General features: G+C 35.0%; 3 protein-coding genes and 1 long non-coding RNA gene across 6 annotated transcripts; 2 read left to right on the top strand and 2 right to left on the bottom strand.

Moving 5' to 3' along the window:
• The first annotated feature begins 5,494 nt into the window (after positions 1-5,494).
• LOC111799238 (transcription factor TCP4-like) lies at positions 5,495-8,521 on the top strand. 2 transcript variants are annotated; one of them, XM_023682714.1, is made up of 2 exons: positions 5,495-8,115; positions 8,215-8,521. In XM_023682714.1, the coding sequence occupies exon 1, from the start codon at positions 6,786-6,788 to the stop codon at positions 8,079-8,081; it is 1,296 nt and encodes a 431-aa protein (XP_023538482.1). In that variant the 5' UTR covers positions 5,495-6,785; the 3' UTR covers positions 8,082-8,115; positions 8,215-8,521. The 2 variants fall into 2 exon arrangements, with proteins under 2 accessions (XP_023538482.1, XP_023538474.1); XM_023682706.1 differs by having other exon boundaries at positions 5,499-8,115; positions 8,197-8,521.
• Positions 8,380-13,827, bottom strand: LOC111799251. Of its 2 annotated transcripts, none has more exons than XR_002815797.1 (3): positions 13,634-13,827; positions 9,988-10,541; positions 8,380-8,879 (listed from the first exon to the last, which is right to left on the bottom strand). It is a non-coding gene; the product is annotated as an uncharacterized LOC111799251 (long non-coding RNA). The 2 variants fall into 2 exon arrangements; XR_002815796.1 differs by having other exon boundaries at positions 10,038-10,541.
• A 246-nt stretch (positions 13,828-14,073) lies between these two features.
• LOC111808784 lies at positions 14,074-16,787 on the top strand. Its single transcript, XM_023694960.1, has 6 exons — positions 14,074-14,442; positions 14,531-15,326; positions 15,430-15,525; positions 15,938-16,086; positions 16,180-16,381; positions 16,489-16,787. Exons 2-6 carry the CDS (start codon positions 14,724-14,726, stop codon positions 16,660-16,662), a joined length of 1,224 nt encoding a protein of 407 aa, XP_023550728.1. The 5' UTR covers positions 14,074-14,442; positions 14,531-14,723; the 3' UTR covers positions 16,663-16,787.
• A 1,158-nt stretch (positions 16,788-17,945) lies between these two features.
• On the bottom strand, positions 17,946-21,760 carry LOC111808776 (homogentisate 1,2-dioxygenase). The gene is made up of 9 exons (XM_023694947.1): positions 21,349-21,760; positions 21,031-21,261; positions 20,592-20,671; positions 20,082-20,249; positions 19,756-19,931; positions 19,495-19,564; positions 19,215-19,369; positions 18,844-18,927; positions 17,946-18,312 (listed from the first exon to the last, which is right to left on the bottom strand). Exons 1-9 carry the CDS (start codon positions 21,558-21,560, stop codon positions 18,070-18,072), a joined length of 1,419 nt encoding a protein of 472 aa, XP_023550715.1. The 5' UTR covers positions 21,561-21,760; the 3' UTR covers positions 17,946-18,069.
• Positions 21,761-23,312: the final 1,552 nt, after the last annotated feature.

Genomic DNA, 23,312 nt, shown 5'->3' with positions numbered 1-23,312 from the left:
TTGACGGGAAAGAAAAAAATTAAATGTGAATTTTGACAGTAAACTACTGGACTTTGTAACTTTATAAACACGTTACGTCTTTAGTTAGTTTATTGATTTACCTACGTAAAATATTTCATAAAAACTTATCAACAATTTTTACAAAAAGGACTAAATCGAACTAAATTATTACTATTAACTATTTACCGACTATCTAGTCATCAAAACGTGTATGCGTTAGGTTTCAAATTTATCAAAAAAAAAAAAATTAATGGTGAGGACTCGAACATTTATATAAAATAAAACAATAACTAAATTAAATGAAAATTATTTTTTCATTTAATATATTTAAAAACGTCATAGTACAAAATTGAAAAAACGACCCATTGGTGGTCAAAATAATTATCAAACGAGAATTAATCGTCACATAATTTTGAATTTGGGGACCAGTTCAATTAAATTTGCAATAAAGTGTAAGGTCTTAAGATTATATTATAGAGCTTAATTAAGCCATTAAATCAAAGATTGTGTAACCTAATAAACATAGGTAAACTAAAATAGTGTCATCCCCTATTCTAATAAATTAGGTAAATTTTGTTATTATTCACTCAATTATTCAATTTTAACCATCTCGAGATTTGAACAAAGATTTGGAATTCGGATTCTGATTGTCTCGGTATTCTCTTACATCTCTTGCTACAGACTATGTTACCTACTTGACATGAACTACATCGACAGTTGCCTGTATATTCTGCTACATGACCACGTTATCTACTGTACTTGAACGAGAGATCCCACATCGTTTTTAGAGACGAACGACACATTCCTTAAAAGGGTATGAAAACTTCTCCATAACAGACGCGTTTTAAAAAAATGTGAGACTAACGTCGGTACGTAATAGATCAAAGTGAACAATATCTACAAAACCGTTCAACATAGAATTGCTTCAAGCCAAGCATGTTTACCTTTGAAGTTTCTATGATTGAGCCACTGAAAAATAAGGTACACTTTGTCGAGTAGCAGCTATCACTTCTTACCCAAAGTTTCGTATCCACAGAATCGTTCTCATTCGATTAAAGTTTCAATTCAGTCATATATCTCACGTTTACTCGATCATCGTAAAATATTAATTTTAAATTAAAAATTAAATTTTTTTTAGTTCGGCGAGTCGAGAAATTTTTTACGTACCTGATTCAACGTAGCTTGGTTTAAATTGTGCGTCATTTATGAATTGGTCGACCAACTGACGTAGTTTTTATAAAATATTTAAGTAAGCATTTAANAAAAAAAAAAAAAAAAAAAAAAAAAAAAAAAAAAAAAAAAAAAAAAAAAAAAAAAAAAAAGAATTCATGTGGTTGGAAATATTTAATTCAAACATATTTACTTTTTAGCCCTTACCTCCTCTGACATTTATTAATTATCATTTTCAAACCCTATTTTTGTCTCTCTCTCAGACAAATTTTAATGTTTTATTTTTAAATAAATAAATAATAAATAGGGTTTTCTCAATTAAATTTTGATATTATGAAAATGTTAAATTAATATAAATATAATAAGAAAATATGGAAAATAATTATATTATTTTTTAGATAAAATTTGTATAAAATAAAAATAAAAGAACGCAATTTAATGTAAAATATTTAAAGCAAGGAAGAAAAATATCAAGAAAATATTAATATCCATAGATATTTAAAAGAAAAGTCATAAAAAAACATTAAAAAAGTTTGAATAAAACAAATAAATAATAATAATAATAATAAAGTTAAAAGGGGAAAGATGCAAATTAGAGATAGGAGAGGAGAAAGGGACAAGACAACATTTGCAGACACATCCAACACACTATCAATAAACCTTTAAAAATAATAATAATAATAATAATTTGATTAGATTAAGTTTGAATGAAGGAGAGCGGAATAAATTGAGTCGGTTTCGAAACATTTATGAAAGTAAGGATAATAATGTAACGATTGAAAGAATAGGACTATTTTTTTTTTTTTTTTTTTTAATAATTTAGTCTATATTTAAAAAAAAAAAAAACCAAAAAAAAGTTTTTTCTAAAAAAATATATACGTTTTAATAGATACCTACAAATATTTTGACTTTTTATCACGTTTCTCGATAGCAACATCCCAATAATGCAATGTTAAAAGGTTCGATTCTTTTGGGACCTACAGAATGCGAAATATGTAGTCGGTGTATTATTTGAACTAACTAGTCACCGTCTTAGTTAAAATATCAAGTAACGGAATATGTTCGATTGGGAATAGAAATTAGGGTAATAGAAATTGGGATTGGGATTGGGATTTTCCAAGTTATTTATGTTCTTGAAGGCTGAAATCTTGATTTTGGGACGACGACAAGTAGTCCTAGGTATTAACAAGGCTACAATGGATTTGCTAAGATGTCAGCCGACATGTCGTACATAAATCATTTATGCATATTAATATAATGTAACCATAAGTGTAATTGACCCACACCAAGGGAAACTACCCAATAATAATATAAGGGAATTTGGCTCCCAAATAACCCTCAATTTTGTACTATATATTATATATATAAAAAATTATTAAATTTAAGCATTTAATTTATATAATATTATTGAATTTGTAGCCTAGAATAATTAAATCTAGAAGCTAAAGCTAAATAAAAGTACGATTTTAGAGCCTAAGAATAATATACCATTTTAATTTATGAGTCAAACGTTTGGAATGTCCTGTTAAAAAGAATTTTCGCCCACAAATTTAATAAAATAAAGGATTTATAAAAAAAAAATATATATATTATTTAAATAAAATAAGGTACCAATCTACTCTACTATATATTTTTTTTCTGTAATTTAATTTATTGTTCTCGCTTATTGGCTATGCTTTTATGAGAATTATTTCAATGGATCTGTCTCATTTATTAATTGAAATATATATATATATATATATATATATATATTCAAATATTTTGTTTGATTTTAAAATATTTTTTTAATACTTTAGAAGTTATTTCATTGAAATTCTTGTTATTTTTAAATGGTAAAATTCACATGTCTGAAATTTTTAAAAACATATATTTGAATTTAGGAGATGATTGTAACTATTATTTATTTTTGGAAAAATAAATAAATAAATAAATAATAACATGAGTGAGTAACTATAAATGTTAATTATCCAATTATACAAAAGATTTAATTTTTATTGGGTGTTGTTTTGAAGTGTCCATTTTCAAGACAGTAAGATTTGGGAACTGGAAAAAGACCCACACAACAAATGAAAGGGAAGCTTCGTTGTCCTCTCAAATGGGGTAACTTCATCAACTCTATTATTTTCTTAACCAATTTTGGGTATTTTCTTTATAATTTCTAGATATTTAACTAAGATAATTTTTGGAAAGAAAAAAAATTTGTATTAATTAAAACGTTAAATCTTCGTAAATGAATCAATTTTAATTATGGTTAAGATTTAATTTATAATTATGAGAGGTGGAATATGACAATTTCACTAATATAAGCGATTTTTTAAATCTATTTTCTCGACTTAATTAGGAAAAATTATTAAGATTTTGGTGAAAAATAATTTAATTAGGTGATTTTGAGTTGTTAAATGAAATGAAGTCAAAAGAATTATAATTATTAATTTGGAGATCTAATTGGTATAAAATCTTTTCCTTTAAATTTAATTCAAAGTTTGTATGAAAGTTAAAAAAAATCACATCTCAAAAGTAAACTGTAGATCCAATCATGCATTTTTGTCTCATAGAACCNATTATCCACAAAAAAATCATCAATATCTGTATATCTCTCCCTTTCATTTAAGAATGAATAAGGGAGAAAAAAAAACAAGAAACAAGTAGAGATGAGTTTTTCAATCAAACCAGGATTTTTTAAAAAAAATAAAAATAAGAAAAGGTAACTTTTTTCTTCTAAGTGAAGCAAGAGAAAACAGAGGAGACCCATCATAAAAGCTTTCTAGAGAGAGAGAGAGGGCAGCCATTAAAGGTGTTTTAGAAAGACAACAAAACACAGAGAGGTCATAATAAGAGGAGTAAAAGAGAGAGAAACAAAGGGCACAATATTTAACAAATGCATATAATTAGATACAATCTACCAAAGGATTCAGACAAGTACCTGAGAGAGAGAGCTCAGCCAAAAGCTATAACCAAAACTGCTTTCCAGCCTATCAAAAACTGTGAAATGAAAACAATAAGTGAGTCAGTTAATTTGAATTCAACTAAGAAACTCTTCAATCTTCTCTTTCCAATTCATTTCCCTTCCCCCTTCTACACACAGAAAGGACAATTTTTCTTTTATGTTTTTCTGGCACACCCATTATTCACCACTACCACTACTACTACTACAACAGTTGAAATGGTTGATTCAGTAACTATATTTTCAGCAAAGCAGTTAAAAACATGTCGCTGCTAAAAGTTAATATCCAATAACTGTCACTGCAAATGGAAATAAAGCTTCAATAATATCATTGAAGGACTTTCTTCATATTATTCACCAAAAAACACAACAACGACATGTATGCAAATAAAGCAATGGTTATGTAAATTACAGAATCAACTATGTCAATTGAAACCAAATGGGAATTAGAAGGCAAGGCCAAGGGAAGGAGTGAGTCACATTTGACTTGAGAAGGTAGGGTACAGCAGCTTGAAGATTCTACACAGTTCTAAATCTCTCCACCTCAGTTCTGCTTTGGNTTTTTAAATCTATTTTCTCGACTTAATTAGGAAAAATTATTAAGATTTTGGTGAAAAATAATTTAATTAGGTGATTTTGAGTTGTTAAATGAAATGAAGTCAAAAGAATTATAATTATTAATTTGGAGATCTAATTGGTATAAAATCTTTTCCTTTAAATTTAATTCAAAGTTTGTATGAAAGTTAAAAAAAATCACATCTCAAAAGTAAACTGTAGATCCAATCATGCATTTTTGTCTCATAGAACCATTCTTTAAAATAAAATAAAAATATAAAATTACTTAAATAAAATAAAAACTTTTAGTAAAAGGTAGAGCTACGAATCTAAATGGCATCAAGGGAAGCTAAAGTCAACTGAATTATTTTTATCTTAAAAATTTATTATTTTGAACAAATATAATATATATATATAATTATTTTTAAAAATTTATATAATAATTTAAATAGAACAAAGAGGATTTTGTCGAGCAATTATTTCTTTTTATAAAAGACGCTTAAACGTTGGTTATTCCCTCATTTAATTGAGAAATTAGTTCATATACTACTGTATTAAATATAAAAACCAAAAATTGTAAAAAATAATTGGCATATTGATATTTGTAAAGAGAAAAAAAAAAAAAAAAAAAAAAAAAAAAGGAGATAAAGAAGGACAAATAAAAGGTTATTCCAATTTCAACATGAACTAATGATTCTCCACTTGTGAAGAAACCCATGTCAGAGTTTTCAATATGTTCCTATCAATTATTAACCCCTTTTGAAGTTGGAATTTATTTTTGAAGATCTAATGTCAGAGAGGCATAAGAAAACTGAATGGAAATAAACAGCTCCAAAGCCACAAGTTTTGTAGAGAGAGAAAGGGTGTTGTATTAGACAGCATAAAGTTAAATAAACCAATAATTGAATAGAAAAAAGAAGATTTTGGCAGAAAATAATCTATCGGGAGGGATTGCTGTAGTACAAACTATCGCAGCAAATTCAGTAATGATATTGGCAGAGATCTTTACGATCTTCTTTACGAGCAGGGCAGTAGGCTAAGTTCCACTGTCCGCTGCTGCTGCTGCTGCCGCCATTAAAGACCTCGATTGGGTCTCTTGTTTTCCTTTGTAGCCTTGATGATGTACTGTTCCATTCAATTTCCATAGCTTCCAAACAATCCGTAGCCAGAGAAAGAACACCTATCACAGGCTCTGTCTCTATAAATATCTCATGTAGAAAGAGAATTGCCCAACCAGACCGTTAAGGGAATTGGGGAGGAAGGGGGTTGTGTAAAGTGATCTGGGGTTTTCCTGGTCAAGTGGGTATCTATCACATAAAGGGACATAACTCTCAAAAGCTGTGCTGAAGCAGAGAGAGAAAGTGGGAGGAGAGAGAGAGACAAAGAGACAGAGAGAGAGCGTGAGAGATGGGTTAGGCTGTGGAATTGAACTGGGTTTAGGCTTCTGGTTGTGGTTTTGGTATTGGATTTTCAGTATTGGGGAATAGTTGGGGAGGGAATGGGGGATGGAAGTGAAAAAAATGAATGGCAGAACTTTTTGGGAGAGGCAGACGAGGCGGCAGAATCTTCAGCAGCAGCAGAAGCAACAGGTTTCAGAGTGGTGGCAGCAGCAGCAATTGCAGAAAGGAGAAGGGGAGAGAGAGGAGAGAGAAGAGGATAGAGGAAGCCATTAAGATTAGGAAAAAGCACTGCCCATTTAAAGCTGGAAGAAGGAAAGCAAAACAGTCCGAGTCTGGATCCTCAAGGAAATCGTCATCATCATCATCAGAACCAGATTCTAAATTCGAGGCATGTAGAAGGAAAAGAGGAGGAAGACGACCAAGATTCTCCGCCCCACCACCGCCAAGACCACCATAACCTCCATCAGCAGCAATCGCAGCCCTTCAATGTGCACCAGGATCAGCATCTTTTTCTTCAAAACACCCACCAAGACGACCAAAGTCTACACAATTACTACGCAGCTTTAGATTCACAGTCACAACAACAACAACAAACCCACCAGCAGCAAGCCCCCAAGAAACGCTCTTACTTTCAGCTTCCTCCTCCTCATCCTGTGGCGGCACCTGCCGCCTCTGCCTCCACTTTTGCCGACCAGAGCATCGAATATGCGAGAAAAATGGGCGAGAGCCACCGCCAAACAGCAACGTCGTCAAGGCTGGGGATGAGAATCGGCGGGGGCGGCGGCGAGATCGTGGAGGTTCAAGGAGGCCACATTGTTCGTTCCACTGGAAGAAAAGATCGTCACAGCAAAGTTTGCACCGCCAAAGGCACAAGAGACCGCCGGGTTCGCCTCTCGGCCCATACCGCCATCCAGTTCTACGATGTCCAAGACCGCCTCGGCTACGACCGACCCAGTAAAGCTGTAGACTGGCTTATCAAAAAGGCCAAGGCCTCCATTGACGAGCTCGCCGAGCTCCCTGCATGGAACCCGAGCACAGCAAACGCATCCACACAGCGGCAGGAGCAGCAGAGCCTAAACGATGAGAACGAGAGTCTACTTTCTGTCCAACGTGATGTCTTCAGTCCAACCGGTAATCGGAGAGCTTCGGTGGTGGGGAGCCACAGCAGAGTCTCAGAGTTTCCTCTGCAAAACTTGCAGCATACCCAAATGGGGGGAGGCCCAAATAACAGCACCTCGAGCTTTCTCCCACCGTCGTTGGACTCGGACTCCATTGCTGATACCATCAAGTCCTTCTTCCCCATAGGCACGGCGGCGGCGGAGACCACCTCATCGTCCATTCAGTTCCAGAATTTCCCACAAGATTTGCTTTCCAGGACGAGTAGCCAGAACCAAGATCTGCGGCTTTCTTTGCAATCTTTTCAAGACCCAATAGCTATTCACCGGCATCATCATGCTCAGCACCAGAGTCAAGGTCATCAGAATGATCACGTTTTATTCCCCGGCACCGCCACATTAAGTGGGTTTGATGTGACCACCGCTGGTTGGTCTGAGCACAACAACCTCAATCCGGCAGAGATTAGCCGGTTCCCGAGGATAACTTCCTGGAATGCATCTGGTGCAGAAACTGGTAGTGGCGGCAGCAGTGGCCATGGCGGAGCTGCGATTAGAAGTGCAGGATATGTCTTCAACTCGCCTCACTTGTCAACTGCACTGCCACCGTCGTCACTTATGCAGCCATTATTTGGTGAAAACCAGTTTTTTTCTCAGAGGGGACCCCTTCAGTCCAGTAACACACCTTCAATTCGCGCTTGGATTGATCAATCACTTACAGCTACTGATCATCAACAGCATCACATGACACCATCAATCCACCAATCTTCCTACACAAGTTTAGGATTCGCCTCAGGCGGGTTCTCCGGGTTTCACATTCCAACGCGAATTCAAGGTGATGAGGAGCACAATGGCATTTCAGACAAGCCATCCTCTGCTTCCTCTGATTCTCGCCATTGATTAGATCAAAATCCCAAGATTTCTCCGTCAACAGGTCCTAACTTCGAAACCCATTTCTCAAATTTATCTGATCCTCAACACAATTGGTCTAACCTCAGATTTTCTCCTACTTTAGACGATTATGTTATTGCAGGTGTGCATCTTCAACCAGAAAGCCAAGGTTAGCAGCACCAGCAGTCAAGCCACCGCATGGTTCTCAAGAGGGTAGAATTTTGGGTCGTTTTGTTTCAATGGCCTTTACCATGGAAATACTGAATCTGGGAGTTTTTCAGGTCTTATGGTCCATGGTTTATTTATCTTCTGTCAGTTGTTTATGTTATTTCATGCTGGAAAAAAAAAAGGACTCTTAGTTCTAATATTTGTTTAATCCAACGATGAAACTGTCTTTCGTTTTGTTTATGTAGCAAGACTTTGATTATTATAACTACTTTTTTAATCAATATTTCAGTTTTAGTTTCTCTGGGATTCTTTACTTTCCCCTTCGAAGCAGGAAACTACTGAGCCTGTTTGTGGTATGGTCCCCTTAATTCTATGCACAACAGCATAATTCTATAGTAAAAGACTAGAGATTTTTAAGTTTTAGGCATATCTTGACTTTATGCTTATCAACTTTTGGTTAAAGTTGGTGGATGCTTTCTTGTTACGAAAACTAGAGGAATAATCGGTATCTTTTACCTGTTTAAAGGAGCTAAGCTGTTGTCCAGATTGCATAAGCTAATTGCTATTTCCTGCAACTATGATGTCTGCTCGAGTGAATTCCCAGAGAAAGGTGTTTTGCCTCAACATCTTCCTTAAAACCTGCAGAAAGAATTATAAGAATAAATCATTCACTTCTCTTTCATTGCTTGGATTTTGGGGCATGTTAGCAAATGACAAGTCATTTTCCAAGAACAGTAGATAATTGCTTGAAGTTTTCGAGCTCAGAAATTCAGCAAGTCTTAAGGTATGCCTCCTAATCCTGAGCGATCAAATTCAGAAATTTTGATCACAAAATTGGCAAAATATTATGGCAACAGTGCGTTGTGGCTTTCCTTTCAGCCTCCTTGAATGATAAACTTGGAATCTGAATTCTAGTATGAAAAGGAAAGCACAGGAAGGCTGATTCTCATAAATCCATCAGCACTAAGATTCTGTTCTTATCTCAACCTCAAGTTGAAGCTTATCACCAGTCTCGGGGATCCTATTGTACCCGAATTAGTAGAATTAGATTCCTGTTTCTAAGTCTTGGTATAAGGGCTAGTATTTCCTTCTGAAACAATGAGTCGTAGGTTTTGATAGAGAAAAGGGAACTGATTAGAACTCAATAAGATCCTGTGGTAGAGGAATCTGAAATGTTGCACCATATTCAATACGAGTGTGATGGATATCGTGGCTGGTAGATCAAGTGGGGCAGAGTGGAGTAAATCTACTGGACAACCAAGAAAGAAGGGTATGAACACAAAAATGCCCAATTATAGAAGAATATACAGATGGATACCACCTAATTAAGTTGCTTCACCATCTGTCTATGGTCCCCAACCCTGTTAAATTTCAGAATCTAGCTGGAATGTTCCTCTCTCTCTCTCTCTGTCTTTCTCTCTATGTTGCAGACTCTTGGATAAAAAAAATTGTCTCATGTGGAGATAGCGACAATGCTCAGCTTTAGTTGGTGCTTCTTTAATTCAGTATATGCAGAGCAATAAACACAGAGCAAGGAAAGTGTAAATGAGACCTATAAGGTTCAGACACTCTGTCTTCTTCTTTCTTGAGAATCGCAAACTAATCAAGGAAATGCCTAGGATAAGGTTATGATGGAAGTATAAAGCATACTTTTTCATGGAAGACCAAGTTTTTTTTTTTTTCTTGTTAGGCAAAATAATAGAGATTCACACTACAAAGCAAGCAGTGAAATTATTGTGAGGAATACCAATTTCATATCATTGAATGTCAGCTGTGGATTCTGGGTTGGTTGATTACCTCCAGAAATGACCTTCAGCTTCTTGTAGCTTGTTTCAGCAGTTGGGTACATTGAATCTCTGGCCTTTAAACTCCACTTGCTGTTCGACGGAGAATCTCTGGCTGAATTTGAGTCCCTCGACCCCAGTTGATAAGTCACTTTATTATTGAGTACGCCTGATTGCTTCACCTGCACCTTCTTTGGGATTGTGGGGTGAGTATTGGCTCGTATCTCCTATGGCTATCTGCAATCCATCTATCCTTCCAACTCCATCCCCAGTGTTCTTTGTCAAGGCTCTATGAAGCCGGACTTAGATCTAAGGAGTTCGCCCTCCACTGCAGATGGGTTCACCTTTAGAATGACTCAACAGAAACTTCACAAAACTCCTTTAAAGACTTATTTATTTGCAGACAAAAACAGGAACTGATTTACAGCTGATAAAGCAACTCTTGTTTGCCAATGGGTGTAAAATATGCCCCTTGTTAGACCAACTGATATGGAGCCTCTCTGCATGGACTTATTTGCTTAATTTTCATAATTAAAGAAGACATCCATTTCAATCAAAAAGGGGCAAAGAATTCCCACATTTATATAGGAAAAACAGCTTAAATAAATGAGTCCTATACTTCGTTCTTTAAAATGTCAGTATTATATAGTACCTACAGGAATTCAGATATCTTTTAGAGTTTGCTTTTGATCATTGAACAATCTGAACAGATGATGGGATGGATAATAAAGTGAGTGGCAATACAGTATAATATAGTCAATTCTTTAATGATATGATAATTTGAGCACGCATTAATTTAAGAAATCTTGTCAATGAACCAAGGCAAACTTAGAGTCCATAATTGATTTAATTCAAGGTAATAATAATAAAGGTTTAAATATTATTTATCTTCCAACATTCCTCCTTATATTAACTTGTGTTCTTAAGTTACCCCAAGTTTGAAAGTTCATTTTTTTCTTTATGAAGAAAATATTGTAAATATTTTTACAAAACTTTGTTCCATAAACTCTTTGGAGTCTCGTGTGGTTGGAGAATTAGTTTAACATATTTAAAATAGTTATTATAATAAAATACTTAATTAATTTTAATTAATTATAGTTCTTTATTATCAATTACAATTTCAAATTGAATGACTAGTAAACTTTTATTTGTAAAAATGATTAAATATACATTTAAACAAATTATTATTGATTTACTCTAATTAAATAATTAATTTTGATTAACCAAGATAACTAATTGATTAATTAATTATGGATATGTAAAATAAAATCACAAATAAAAATGAAAAATAAATGAAGACAGAAGAAAACTCAAGTTTTTCAAAGAATTTAAGATGATGGAAGAAATTAAAACTTTAAAACAAACATGGTCTTGGAATCCCTAAGCTCATGCCCAAGAAAATAAAAGAATTAAAAAATGAAAGAAAATCGAGAAAAATAAATCATTGAAGGAAGAAATAATGCAAAATAATAATAATAATAATAATAATAATAATAATAATAATAATAATAAACAAAAGGAAACAAAGGATGAGTTTTAAAAACCCATCTTTTACATTCTCCAAACATGGTTCACAAAACTCTTCCCACTTTCCTTTCCTTTTACCATCCCAAAATGTAAAACAAACGGCCCAATCCCTTAGATATACGAAAGAAGCTTGTAGAGGCTTTGTCTAAAAAGACTTCAAGACTACGGAAAACAAATCGGAATTTATCCTATCAAAAGTTGCTATTTCGTCCTCATCTACGTTGCCACTAATGGTTCAGATTGATCCTTTTTTGTCATTTCAAATTACTTGGTGGGTTTGTTATAAAAGGGTTCATGGAAAAGGGCCGTCGCTGGAGTATTCCCGGTTCGTCTCCTTCAGAAATGCAACCCCATTGCTAACAAGTCTCTATCCCCCAATCCATCGTGTCTATCGCCGACACCACTGTCCTTTTTTGTCTTCCTTTACCTGACATTTCTACTGTACAGCCACCATCGGTGTACCTAATAGCTGACCCACCCTCTCTAAGCAATGATAACTCTTTTGTCCCCTCCTATCAAAGCTCGTCCCCCTCATGGACCAAAAATCCCACGTCTCCCAAAAAGGCCTGAGACTAGTACATAAAAGCTAGGCTCACCTCCTAAAACTATAAAGCCCATTTCTTCCCCTTTCCCTCAGTTGCCCGTCCAAATCCAACCCCACTTGCCATCACCACCATCCATGCTCAACATAAACTACCCGATCTCTCGCCTTTCGCCCTTCACCTGAAAATTTAGCGGTGACCATTAACCACAAAAATAGATGATGATTTTTGTCTCTAGCACTCTCCCTCTCTCTTCTACTCCACCATCCTTGGTATGGTAGCCTAAAAAACTCCTCTCCCTCCCTCTAATGAACAAATTCAATTAGCAAATACCGAGGTTGGCACCCTCTTTCTCGACCCCGAGCCTGAATTTGAAGAGGAGATACAGCCCCCTGACCCATTTCACCTGCTGAGGCCATGCATGTTATTGTTCCTTGGTTACAGGAGTATCATTTGTGCATTATGCCTATACCACCACCAATAAGAGAACCAAAATAGTACAAAAGCAGAAGAAGATGGTTAGAGAGCTTGCAGGCCCCGTTACCAATGTGAACTATGGCCAATCGTCATCTAAGCTCTCGAAGGGTGGCAACCCCATTTTACGATCGTTATTTCTTGGAATGGCGGAGGCGTTGGAGATAGCTAAAAAAGGACTTTAATCAAAACTTTTCTCCTCAGATTAAACCCCACTTTGGTTATTCTTCAAGAGACTAGGTTGCATACCATCGATAGATGGAGAATCAAATCTCTTTGGAGTGGAGCATATTAGCTAGACATCCATGGATGCTGCTAGTGGCTCCTCGTGGGGTATTCTCATCAGGTGGAACGACCCCGTGTTATCTTATCTCTGAGGTGACCGAAGGTTTGTTTACACTTACCACACACCTGACCCTCCCAGATGGCTATCAATTTTGGATCACTGAAGTTTATGGCCATTCTAGGAACATGAAGAACTAGAGATGAATTCAATCAGAACTGGCTCTAAATATATAGAGTATGAAGCCAAACTGACTTCTTGACATTTCCATTCTGCTTTCACAGCTTTCTTGTGTCATTATTTCTACCCCAAGTTTATGGGAAGGCTACCACTAGAAAGAATGATGAAAAACTATTTCTATACTCTTCATTCTTATCTTCAAAAGATAACAAATTAAAGAGAAAGCTAAATTGTTATCCATTGCTTGTAACATGTTTCACCTTGCGTTGCTAGAATATTGTCCAAAAACAATTTGCTGGACTCATCCGTATTCAACCAGAATGCTACTCAAAATGGAAATTGCAGAGTGTATAAATTAGAGGCTCATATTCCTTCTCTTCCAGACATTCTAACAAATAAATTATATGCTCTACTGGACAAATAAGACAATCAATACAAACTCTAAGACAAAATCACAACAACCGCAAACAAATACTTCTCCCTCATCCTCACCATTAAACCGGATGATGATTCTTCCTCGATTGAATTTCACAAAATGCAACAAAAAAAAAAAAAACAGAGAGATAAAAGACAAAATAATCTTAAAATAGAACAGGAGCTTACCAGAGGACAAGCAACAAACAGCGTCCAGCACCGGAGGCGAGAGGGAGTAGAAATAGAAAGAAAAGGAAAAGAGAGAAGAAGCATGGCTCCATCGAAGTACATGATTTTGGAGCTAACAGCTGAATCAAAACAAAACCGCGGTTTCATCTCCGGAAGATGAAGGATCGCCCCTCTAATGGCGGAATGATGAAGAAGAGGCGCGCGCGCGCATTGGAAATGGAAACTGCAATTTGTAGAGTTAAAAAAAATATATATATATAAATTTGGTAAATTAATTTTTTTGTGAATTTTAATTATTTTATTCTCTTATAAAAATTGTAAATTAAAAATAAAAAAAAATAAAACAGTGTCTTTAATTATTAAATTAAATATACAATGTTTTTTTACCGGAAGATATCTGAAGTGTTCATAATCTCTTACTCTTTATTTGAACTAAAAGAACGTTCATCCTTCAAACCATGAAGAACAAGAGGAATGTTGAGAAGTAAAATTGAAGTGATAATTGGTCATTTCTTTAAATTAGAGAATTGTAACCATAATTTGAGAGAGAGAAGGAAGAACAGAGTGAGAATTTTCAGGGTCTAGGAAGGAAGTGGATGAGTTAGACCGAGGATTCGGGCGGCAAAAAAGATCGCAAAGAGCACTACTATTTATGGCGCTTTTAGATTTGCCCGATTTAACTTTCCTGAAAACATGTTATGGAGCCCTTCCACATTTTTCGAGTTTGATTTCCTCACAGACAAGAAGCAACTGGATCGAGAAAAATCCGAAAATTCTTCCTCATTCGATCTCTTGCGTTGAACAGCCGGGTAAGTTCTTCAGATTGTTATCTTACTTCATTTGGATTTTGATTTGCATTGCTCTCCGATGGATTAAAGGAGTTGTGGATTTTTGCAGTGATTTTCAAAACGTGAATGGAAGTGCATTAGAACAGAGCGATTGAGATATATGAAATACGCCAGTGATTTTGAGCTCTACTGAAATGTCAAAAAAGTTACGGTCTATATCCATGTCTGAATTTAGGGTTTGTGTCAAATTTTATGGAGTGATATTTTGTGAGTAGATAAAGATTAGATGGAAGATTGCAAGAATGGCACAAGAATATCAAACTCATGAGAATGGTAGTGGTGGTGGTAGTTTAGGGTTTGGTTCCAATAGGAAGTCAAAACAAAGGAGAGCTCCTCAAAGAGGTCTAGGTGTTGCACAACTTGAAAAGATCAGGCTAGAAGAACAGCAAAAGAAAAATGCTACTGCACTTTTTTCACCCTCATCTTCTTTATCACCTGCCAAGATCTCCTCTAAGCTATCTGTATCAGCTCCAAATTTGCACCCCATAAAGCAATCTTCCTGTTCTGTTCCACTTGCCTCTCTATCTCCATCCAGTTTTGTTTTCAAGTCACCTTTGCCTAGCATAAATATTGATGATACAAGCATGAACAGTAGTACTGCACTGATCCAGTTGAATAATGGTGGTTTCGAGACCGAACGGACGGATATGCCTGTACTTGGGCAAGGAGAGGTCCCTAAAACATGGAATCCCCTAGAATTCAATCTTCAAAAGGATAATTGTATCTCCGATTTCAACTTTGGATTTCGATCGAATTTCGTTTTGACCAATGAAGCCAACATTGATTGGCCTTCCCCAGGATTGGTGCAAAAAGAACAGCTACATCAGCTATCTTCTTCTGCAGGGGTAATTATCCACTTTTGGTTTGTTTGTCTTCCAGATTTCCATTTAAATATAAATTAGGACTTCAAAAACCATTATATGAAGGATATTTATATGAAATGTATAGGTGGATGTGTCGTCGTCATCGTCCCTGCTAAACTTTCTTACAGAGCCCCCTTCAAACCAAAGCTATTGTGGCAACTACACTGCAGTGTGGCCAGAGGTACCAAGGTTATAGTCATTTTGAATTCATTCAACTTAAACATGTCAATGCCATAGCACTAACAACTTGTAAGAAGCTTTGCTATTGGGATAAAATTCTGTAGATTTTAGTCTTCAACTAAGTCCCTCCTGATTGAACTGTGGAAATTTTTGGCTTCTGTAGTTCACTTATCTTTGAACAGTGCATGTTAGGCTAGCAGATACCTTTTGCATTTCAAATGAGAATGCATGGACTCGTGTCACAAAAGACACGATGAGTCGAAGACTAACTTAAAATATGGTAACGAACAGTCACGAGTTGAACATAAAAGCTATAAGTTTGGGTCATATTGAATTTCTGATATGTTCAAAATCAAAAAACCGAACAAGCGAATGCTATAATCTTTAGTGAATATATTCATGTGTGGTTGTAGATGTTTGGCATGAAGAGACCATATGCCTTGTCTATGGACATCCCTGCAAGCCCTACTTTCAACTGCAGACCTCCTATGGCTGCTCCTATGAGATCAGATGAATCCGCTTCTTGTAGTAACGTTGGCTTCTATAGTTATCCGTTTATCGGGTTTGTCATATGTTCATCTTGTTTTCCTTTCAACACTTCCAATTATCAAATGTGTTTTAAGTGAGTCTAAATCGTCTGTCTTTTACTATTCAGAGAAGGTCCATCTTGTTCATCTTCATCCTCAGAACCAAATTCAAGGAAAAAGTTGAAAGGAAATACTTTTAGAGGAGATTTACTCACACTAGCCACTCCAACAACTACATGGATATGCCAAAGCTCAAAACTCAAGCACCTTTCAGCTCATGCTGTGGATAGTAACCATGAGTTTGCAGATCTCATATCGCTACCTCGTCGAGTAAGAAAAACAGCAAAAATGATATCCATTTCGAGTTGTTAGTGCACCGAGGTCGTGTTTCTTTCTGCATTCTGATAATTTTTGCTGTTTTCGTCGATTTGTTGAAGGGAAGCGTGGAGATCCCAACTTGTCCCCATCCAAAACCGAGTTGGTGCAATCGACTTCAGCCATACTACCGCTTTTTCCCTCCAGAAATGGCACAAAGTGGCCAGGCATCCCCCAAAACTTTGGGCAGATTCAATATTGAAGATGAAAGTGTTGATCTTAATCTGAAATTATAAACACCAGAGTTTGTACCTGTTGCTTTTGGAACCTTTTTGCAGAGTAGACCATATGTTTGAGATCATAAGAATGGTATGTTCAAGTTTCTTTCCTTACTCAGATATACTCAATGAGTCTACATTTATGTTTGAGCTAAATCAGCATACAAAGGTTTAAAAAGCAAGTAATAAATTGAATATAAGCTAGGGAGAAATTTGTAAACATCATCTTTAAGCATAACTCATAATCTTAAGCATAACATGATGAGTTATAAAACTCATACTCGTGAGCAACATACTATCTAGAAATGTTTTAGGGTCGGATAATTGTCTTGTGAGAATAGTTAAGGTGTATGCTATCTAGCCGAACACTTGCAGATATCAAAAGGCGACGAGACAATCGTATGTTCAACTAGAAATGCAGTAGGGTCAGATAGTTGTCTCGTGATAATAGTCAAGGTATATGTTATTTAGCTGAACACTTGTAGAAATCAAAAAATGATGAGACAATCATATGTTCAACTAGAAATGTAGTAGGGGTCAGGCAGTTGTCTCGTGAGAATAGTCAAGATGTGTGCTATCTAGCCGAACACTTGCAGATATCAAAAATTGACGAAACAATGGTATGTTGTATCTTTGATGAGTATGGAATGGAAAGATTGATCATGATCATCTTCCAACTACATTAGGAATAAATAATTACTACAATTTCTACCGTTTTACTATTTCATCTACTAGTTTTAACAAAAACTAATGTGAAAAAACCTAATTTTTATAATTGCACAATTTCATCAATTTTGAATTTTGTTTACGTTTTATAATTCATTAAAAGCAATGAAAATATTCTTTTTAACGATTTTTTCAAAAGTAAAAAATAACACTTTTGGATGAAAATGACAAAAAAATTCAAATAATCAATGAATTTGCATAAAATCATATTCTTTTTAGTTTCCAAAATTTTTTTTTTTAACAGAACACAGAGAATAACCACACCTTGGAAAACAAATCTGTGCAATAGTTCTATCAAACATAAGTAGACTTCTAACCCATCAGCCTTCTCCATATCTTCAAAGAGGACTTCAAAAAAGGAAAAACAAAAACAAAAACAGGAAAAAAAAAAACACATATGGGTAGTAAATTTTTACCGACCATACTAGAATCATTTGACGATACCAAAGATCAGGGACAAGGGAAGAGGCACGGAATCAAGGCGCAAGGGGGACCTCCCTTGAGCTAAGGTCAGATCAGATATTTACTATTGAAAGATTAACAAATGTAGGCATTACCAGAGTAAAGAAGTTACAGCAAGAAGATTCATCATTTTATCATAATTTATTATTATTTTTTATAAGATTCATAATTTTATTCTTATATGACTTTGGATGGAAACCTTTTCATGAAATCCATGATGTTCATCCAACATTATATCTACACAGTCTGTCTTCCATTTTCAACATCAGTTTTTACCTTCTGTGGATCCATGTCTCTAGTTGTTCCTTCACTTGTGAAATGAGATTTCAATCCTATCCAGCATTGGTAGTAGTCATGATCCATGCATGGAGACTCCAGAGCCCAAGAGCATACGCGAGGGATCAGACTTGATTCAAACATAAATGCCATTGTGTCGGTGATTCGATAAGGTCCAGCCTCGTTTCCTCGAGCAATAGTGGCCTAAATCAAGAGAATGCTTACTGACTTTTCGTCGAATCATAAAAGGAATGGTCTAAGATCAATTAAACTAAAAGTATACACTGTTGGAAGAATGAGAAGATCCATTTGTAGCTTTCCAAGTAAACTTCCATGAGTTGACATAGTGGTCAACAATAAGGATCATGTAATCTATAAAGGGCTTAGAGGTTCTAGAGGGAATCGGGTCAAGCCACGGTGACTACTTATCTAGAATTAAATACCTTACAACTATGAGTGCCTCGTGGATATTAAAAGAAAAAATTGTGGCTTTCCAAGAATAGAAAGTTTGTTGATATTTATCGTATCGAAAAAAAATTAACCAATAAAATATATCTATTTTTTACTAATCATATCAATTATAGAAGAAAGACTATGCTTTATATTATCATGCTGTACCTTCAAGATGGGAGCTTGGATTTATAATTAATTGCCATCAGAGAAACTTGTGAGGTAGAAAGTTTGAATGTGGTGGAAATTAAATGACTAATGGAACTTATAAGAAGCACTGCATACCTCGTATGTTTTAGTATCAGGGCCATGGGGAGTCATGCAATTATGAAGGCTGGCACCCCCAGGAAGGAACCCATCAGCTTTTGCCTGAAAGATGAATCAGAAATTCTAGAGATCTAAGGAAAAAAATGCATTACAGGAATAAAATCAATCCACTTGAAATGTAAACTAGAACCCTGTCTAAGTAAAGGGGGAGAGGTCAGATCCAATTTTCTGCCTAGAAACAGCATTATCATTAAGGTAACAGGCAAAGAGAGGCTTTTGCGACCATATAAGGCAAGTAGAGTAATAATAAAAGATGCAACTTCGCTTCCTTCCCTAAATATTTTGGTTCATTCAGTCTCTTTATCTAAAAACGAGACGATGAAAATTACCTCGTAGCCTCCATATATGAGACCCATGAATTCACTCATGCAGTTGCGATGGTAATATGGAGGACGGAATGTGTGTTCAGAGACGAGCCATCTTGGGGGGAAAATGACAAAGTCGAGTAACGCTACTCCGGGTTTATCAGTTGGTGCCGTTAATACTACAACAGGGCAGCAACATGATAATTCAGATAGGCGAATAAAACACTTGAAATTCAATGAAATGTCAAGGATTTTAAAGCAGTATATTTAAAGCGAAATAAATGAGGGCATTCTATGTATGCACCTGTATTTATTGATGGATCACTGTGATCAAATAACACAGTATTGTAAGGGCAGAACTTACTAAGATCGTACTGCAAGGAGAAGGATCAACATTCAGTTATATTCAGGTGGAATTGGCACACACGTGCAAAGATAAGAAACATTAGTCTATAATAAGACATAAATAGCAAAAAGCCTGAAAGAAAGTATAGACAAACTTATTTTTAATTCCACAAAAAGAAACCAAAGTTAAGCAATACTCAATGGCATATGCAACACCCACCTTATAGGGAACATAATTACCATGCCAGGCAACTACATTAAAGGGAGAAAAGTCCTGTATCGCAGTAAACAATTCCCCACCATATTTTTGCACAATTGTGTAACCGGGCCGAGAAATATTTTCAAACCAGGCTACAGGGGCAAGAAAATCCCTTGGTGCAGCAAGACCATTAGCACCTACATGTCAATGAACTTAGCCCTCAATATTACATTAGTTGAAAATGCAAAACTCAGAAAACCATTTCCCGATGTTCGGGAAAAAAAGGAAAAGAATGTGGTCAAAACCTAAATAAATGGCTGTCAAGAAGATAATAAGAGGTTAGATACCTATTGGTCCGAGATCAGGAAGCTGAAAATGACTGCCAAAAATCTCAGCTACGTAGCCACGTGATGGACCATCAGGCAGATAAACAACAAAGCGAAAACCTTGAGGTAAAACCACTATTTCACCAGGAGAAACTTCCAGTCTTCCACACTCGGTAATAATCAACAGCCCTATGGAATAAGAATATTCTATAAGAGTTTGATCCTGTTTCCTTAAAACTTTTAAGACAGGAATATAGTTTCCTTCAGATTCAATATACAGCAGAGACTTACATAACTCAATGACAAGATAATGCAAAGACAGTTGAGGATTATGTATGTACCCAAAAGTTGAAAACATAGAATTGGAATCAGCTTTACATCTCTTTCACTATAAGGAATCAGCTTTACAGACCGCACAAGATGTTCGTGCAATGAATCTAAAACTAACTAGATTTTCCGAATAAAAATACTCAGATTGAAGCCCACTACGTTCATAATTTTCAATGAAAGTAACTACCAACAATAACTCACTTCCACTCTGAGGGACTATCAAGAAGTCGCCGTCAGCATTACAGAACGCACAGTTCTCCATTGACTTATTGGCTGTGTACCTATACAAATGATCAATACTGTTTCAGTCATAGCATTCAACCAATGACCAGTGTGAAAGGGTATCTTTATTGCTTTCTTCCCCACCAAATCCCAGAAAAAGGTATCGAGAATATTATTTATTGGGGGGGATCAATACTCGTAAACACGATGTTTAAAATTTGTACTGTTTCGCGTTGGTAACGAACGACCCCCATGGTGGGAAAAAGAGAGTCGAACTTAAGAGATCATATTTTCTGCTCTGACAAAATATCCCACCGATAAATCCGACAAATAATACCTCCCCATAAAAAATTTACTGATTGTTAGAAAAAGATTCAAAGCTAAGAAACCGTAGAAGGAATACTGATTACATACTTACATGTGAATAGCAAAACCATGCCGAAGAAACGAACTGCCGGCTCCACAAACAGTGTACAGACCATCAACGAAATCCAGCGGTGAATCAGGAACATCCGCCGGTCTCCACCTTAGCTGAGTTGGAGTCGATGAACAATTTGACGCATTAAATTCACTTATCAACTTCTCGTTTTTAGGCAAACGAGGCCTAAACGGTTCATGCGTGACCGACGGCTTAATCCGATACAGCCAACTGCGCACCAAAAACCGAAATGCGTACACAAAAAAGACACCAAAACCAGAAAAACCACACCGACAACACTAGAATACAAAAGAGTACCTGCACATGTTGACCTTGCGAGGGGATGTGAAGGAAGTGCCAGAGATCTGCTCAGCATAGAGGCCGTAAGGGCATATCAGAGGACTGTTTTGCAATTGAGGAAGAGCACCGGGAATCGCCTCCGACGAGAAATGATTGTTGAAGCCGGACTGGTAGGCGAGGTCCGAAGGGAAATTTCCGCCGTCCATTTCGCCGACCGATTGAGCAGCCATTGAAAGTGAAGAAGAATAAAAAGCAGATGAAGATGATGATCGATTGTGGAGACTATTGAAACCGGAAAACGGCACCTGAGAACATGCGGCGGTTCCAGTGATCGGTGATTCCCCCACGCAACTAGATTCACGATCGAAATCACGTCATGACGTGTTCAAGAAGCTCAAGCTCACCATGTTAAAAGATAGAGATGAACTTGAAATTGAATTTATATGGTAAAAACAACCCATTTGGATCTTTTTTCAGTTCCACGCTTTTAAATTATTTATATTACTTTAATACCCAATTAATCATTTCATAATATATATATATATATATATATATATATATATATATATATATATAATGTATATTAAATTTATCTTTAAATATCTTTTAATTTTTTAATTATTTTTTATATTAAAATCTGAATCAAATTGACGTTTTTATCCTTTATAGCAAGATTTCATTTTTATTAATAATAATCGTCAAATTATTTGTTTTCAATTAATTATTTTTTTTTTTAAGAAAAACGATAAATTTTCAATTATTTCAAAAGGTTGACATTGGTAAAATTGTAGTTATCTATTAAAGTGCGTCACCAAACTCATTAAGTTATTAAAACGAGACCAATTAGATTTTAGTCAATAAAATTATTTTGAACTCTAAACGTCCCAAACGTCCCACTGTGTATTCATAAATTAAACATCGACATGTTCGATTTAGAAAAATCTCCTACTGTACAAGTTGTGTCGTTACATTTTTTCAGTCGGGTTGCCAAAAGGATCGGTGACAGAGCTAACAAGCACTATCGACCGAAACTAAAGTCTCATAATAGATTTTACAATTTCGTGGATGTATACTCAGTCGAACACATGCGATTGAGTCACTCATACTGAGTTCGAGAATCATTCTTTTTTATACTGATCGTGCTTGTTTTAACTTCGGTAGAGTAATCATTTGTATTTAAGGTGACTTTTTTTTTTCTTCTTCTCCTTCGTATTATACATTAGATACTATTTTTTTTTATTATTAAAAATAACAACGTGAGATCTCGAAGATGTGAAAGAAGCATTCCATATAAAAAAGTGTAGATAATTTTTCGTGACAGACAACTATGAGATTGACGACTATACATAACTGGCCAAAACGAACAATATCTGATAGCAATGAGTTTGTATAAGAGTTTGGGTTGTTACTAATGATATCAAAATCAGTTAGGTTGTTACAAATTATATCAGAACTAGATATAATAAGTTAAATTTGTTTATAAAGATTTATTCTCGCAAGTAAAATATTTATTTTCATTTTTGCCATAATAAAAAATCCGTTTTTTTTAAATATCATTGAAATCTACATATTCCACCAAAATTTGACCGTTGAGATTACTGTATTACGAAAATTACATATTATTTAAAAAATTTAAATAAGCTTTTTATGGAGTATAAAAATTACATTATATTTATAAAATATGTCAAAAAATTAAAATATATACTTAGTTAAATTATAAATTTAATATTTATTTAGTCTTTCAATTTAAACTATATTTAATAAGTTATGGAACTTTAATTTATATTTGATAAGTTTTTTATTTTTATTTTTAATTTCGTGCTTNTTTTTTTTTTTTTTTTTTTTTTTTTTTTTTTTTTTTTTTTTTTTTTTTTTTTTTTTGTGTGGATATATTTAGGATTTAGTTTAGATTTTGATTAAACAAAAAAAAATATAGAATCGATTTTAAAAAAAAAAATTAATAATAATAATAATAAAACAAA

Source organism: Cucurbita pepo, chromosome LG01 (genome assembly GCF_002806865.2).
Source record: "Cucurbita pepo subsp. pepo cultivar mu-cu-16 chromosome LG01, ASM280686v2, whole genome shotgun sequence".
NCBI lineage: Eukaryota > Viridiplantae > Streptophyta > Magnoliopsida > Cucurbitales > Cucurbitaceae > Cucurbita > Cucurbita pepo.
Note: the sequence above shows the minus strand (reverse complement) of the source record. Positions and strands in the feature narration are given on the sequence as shown.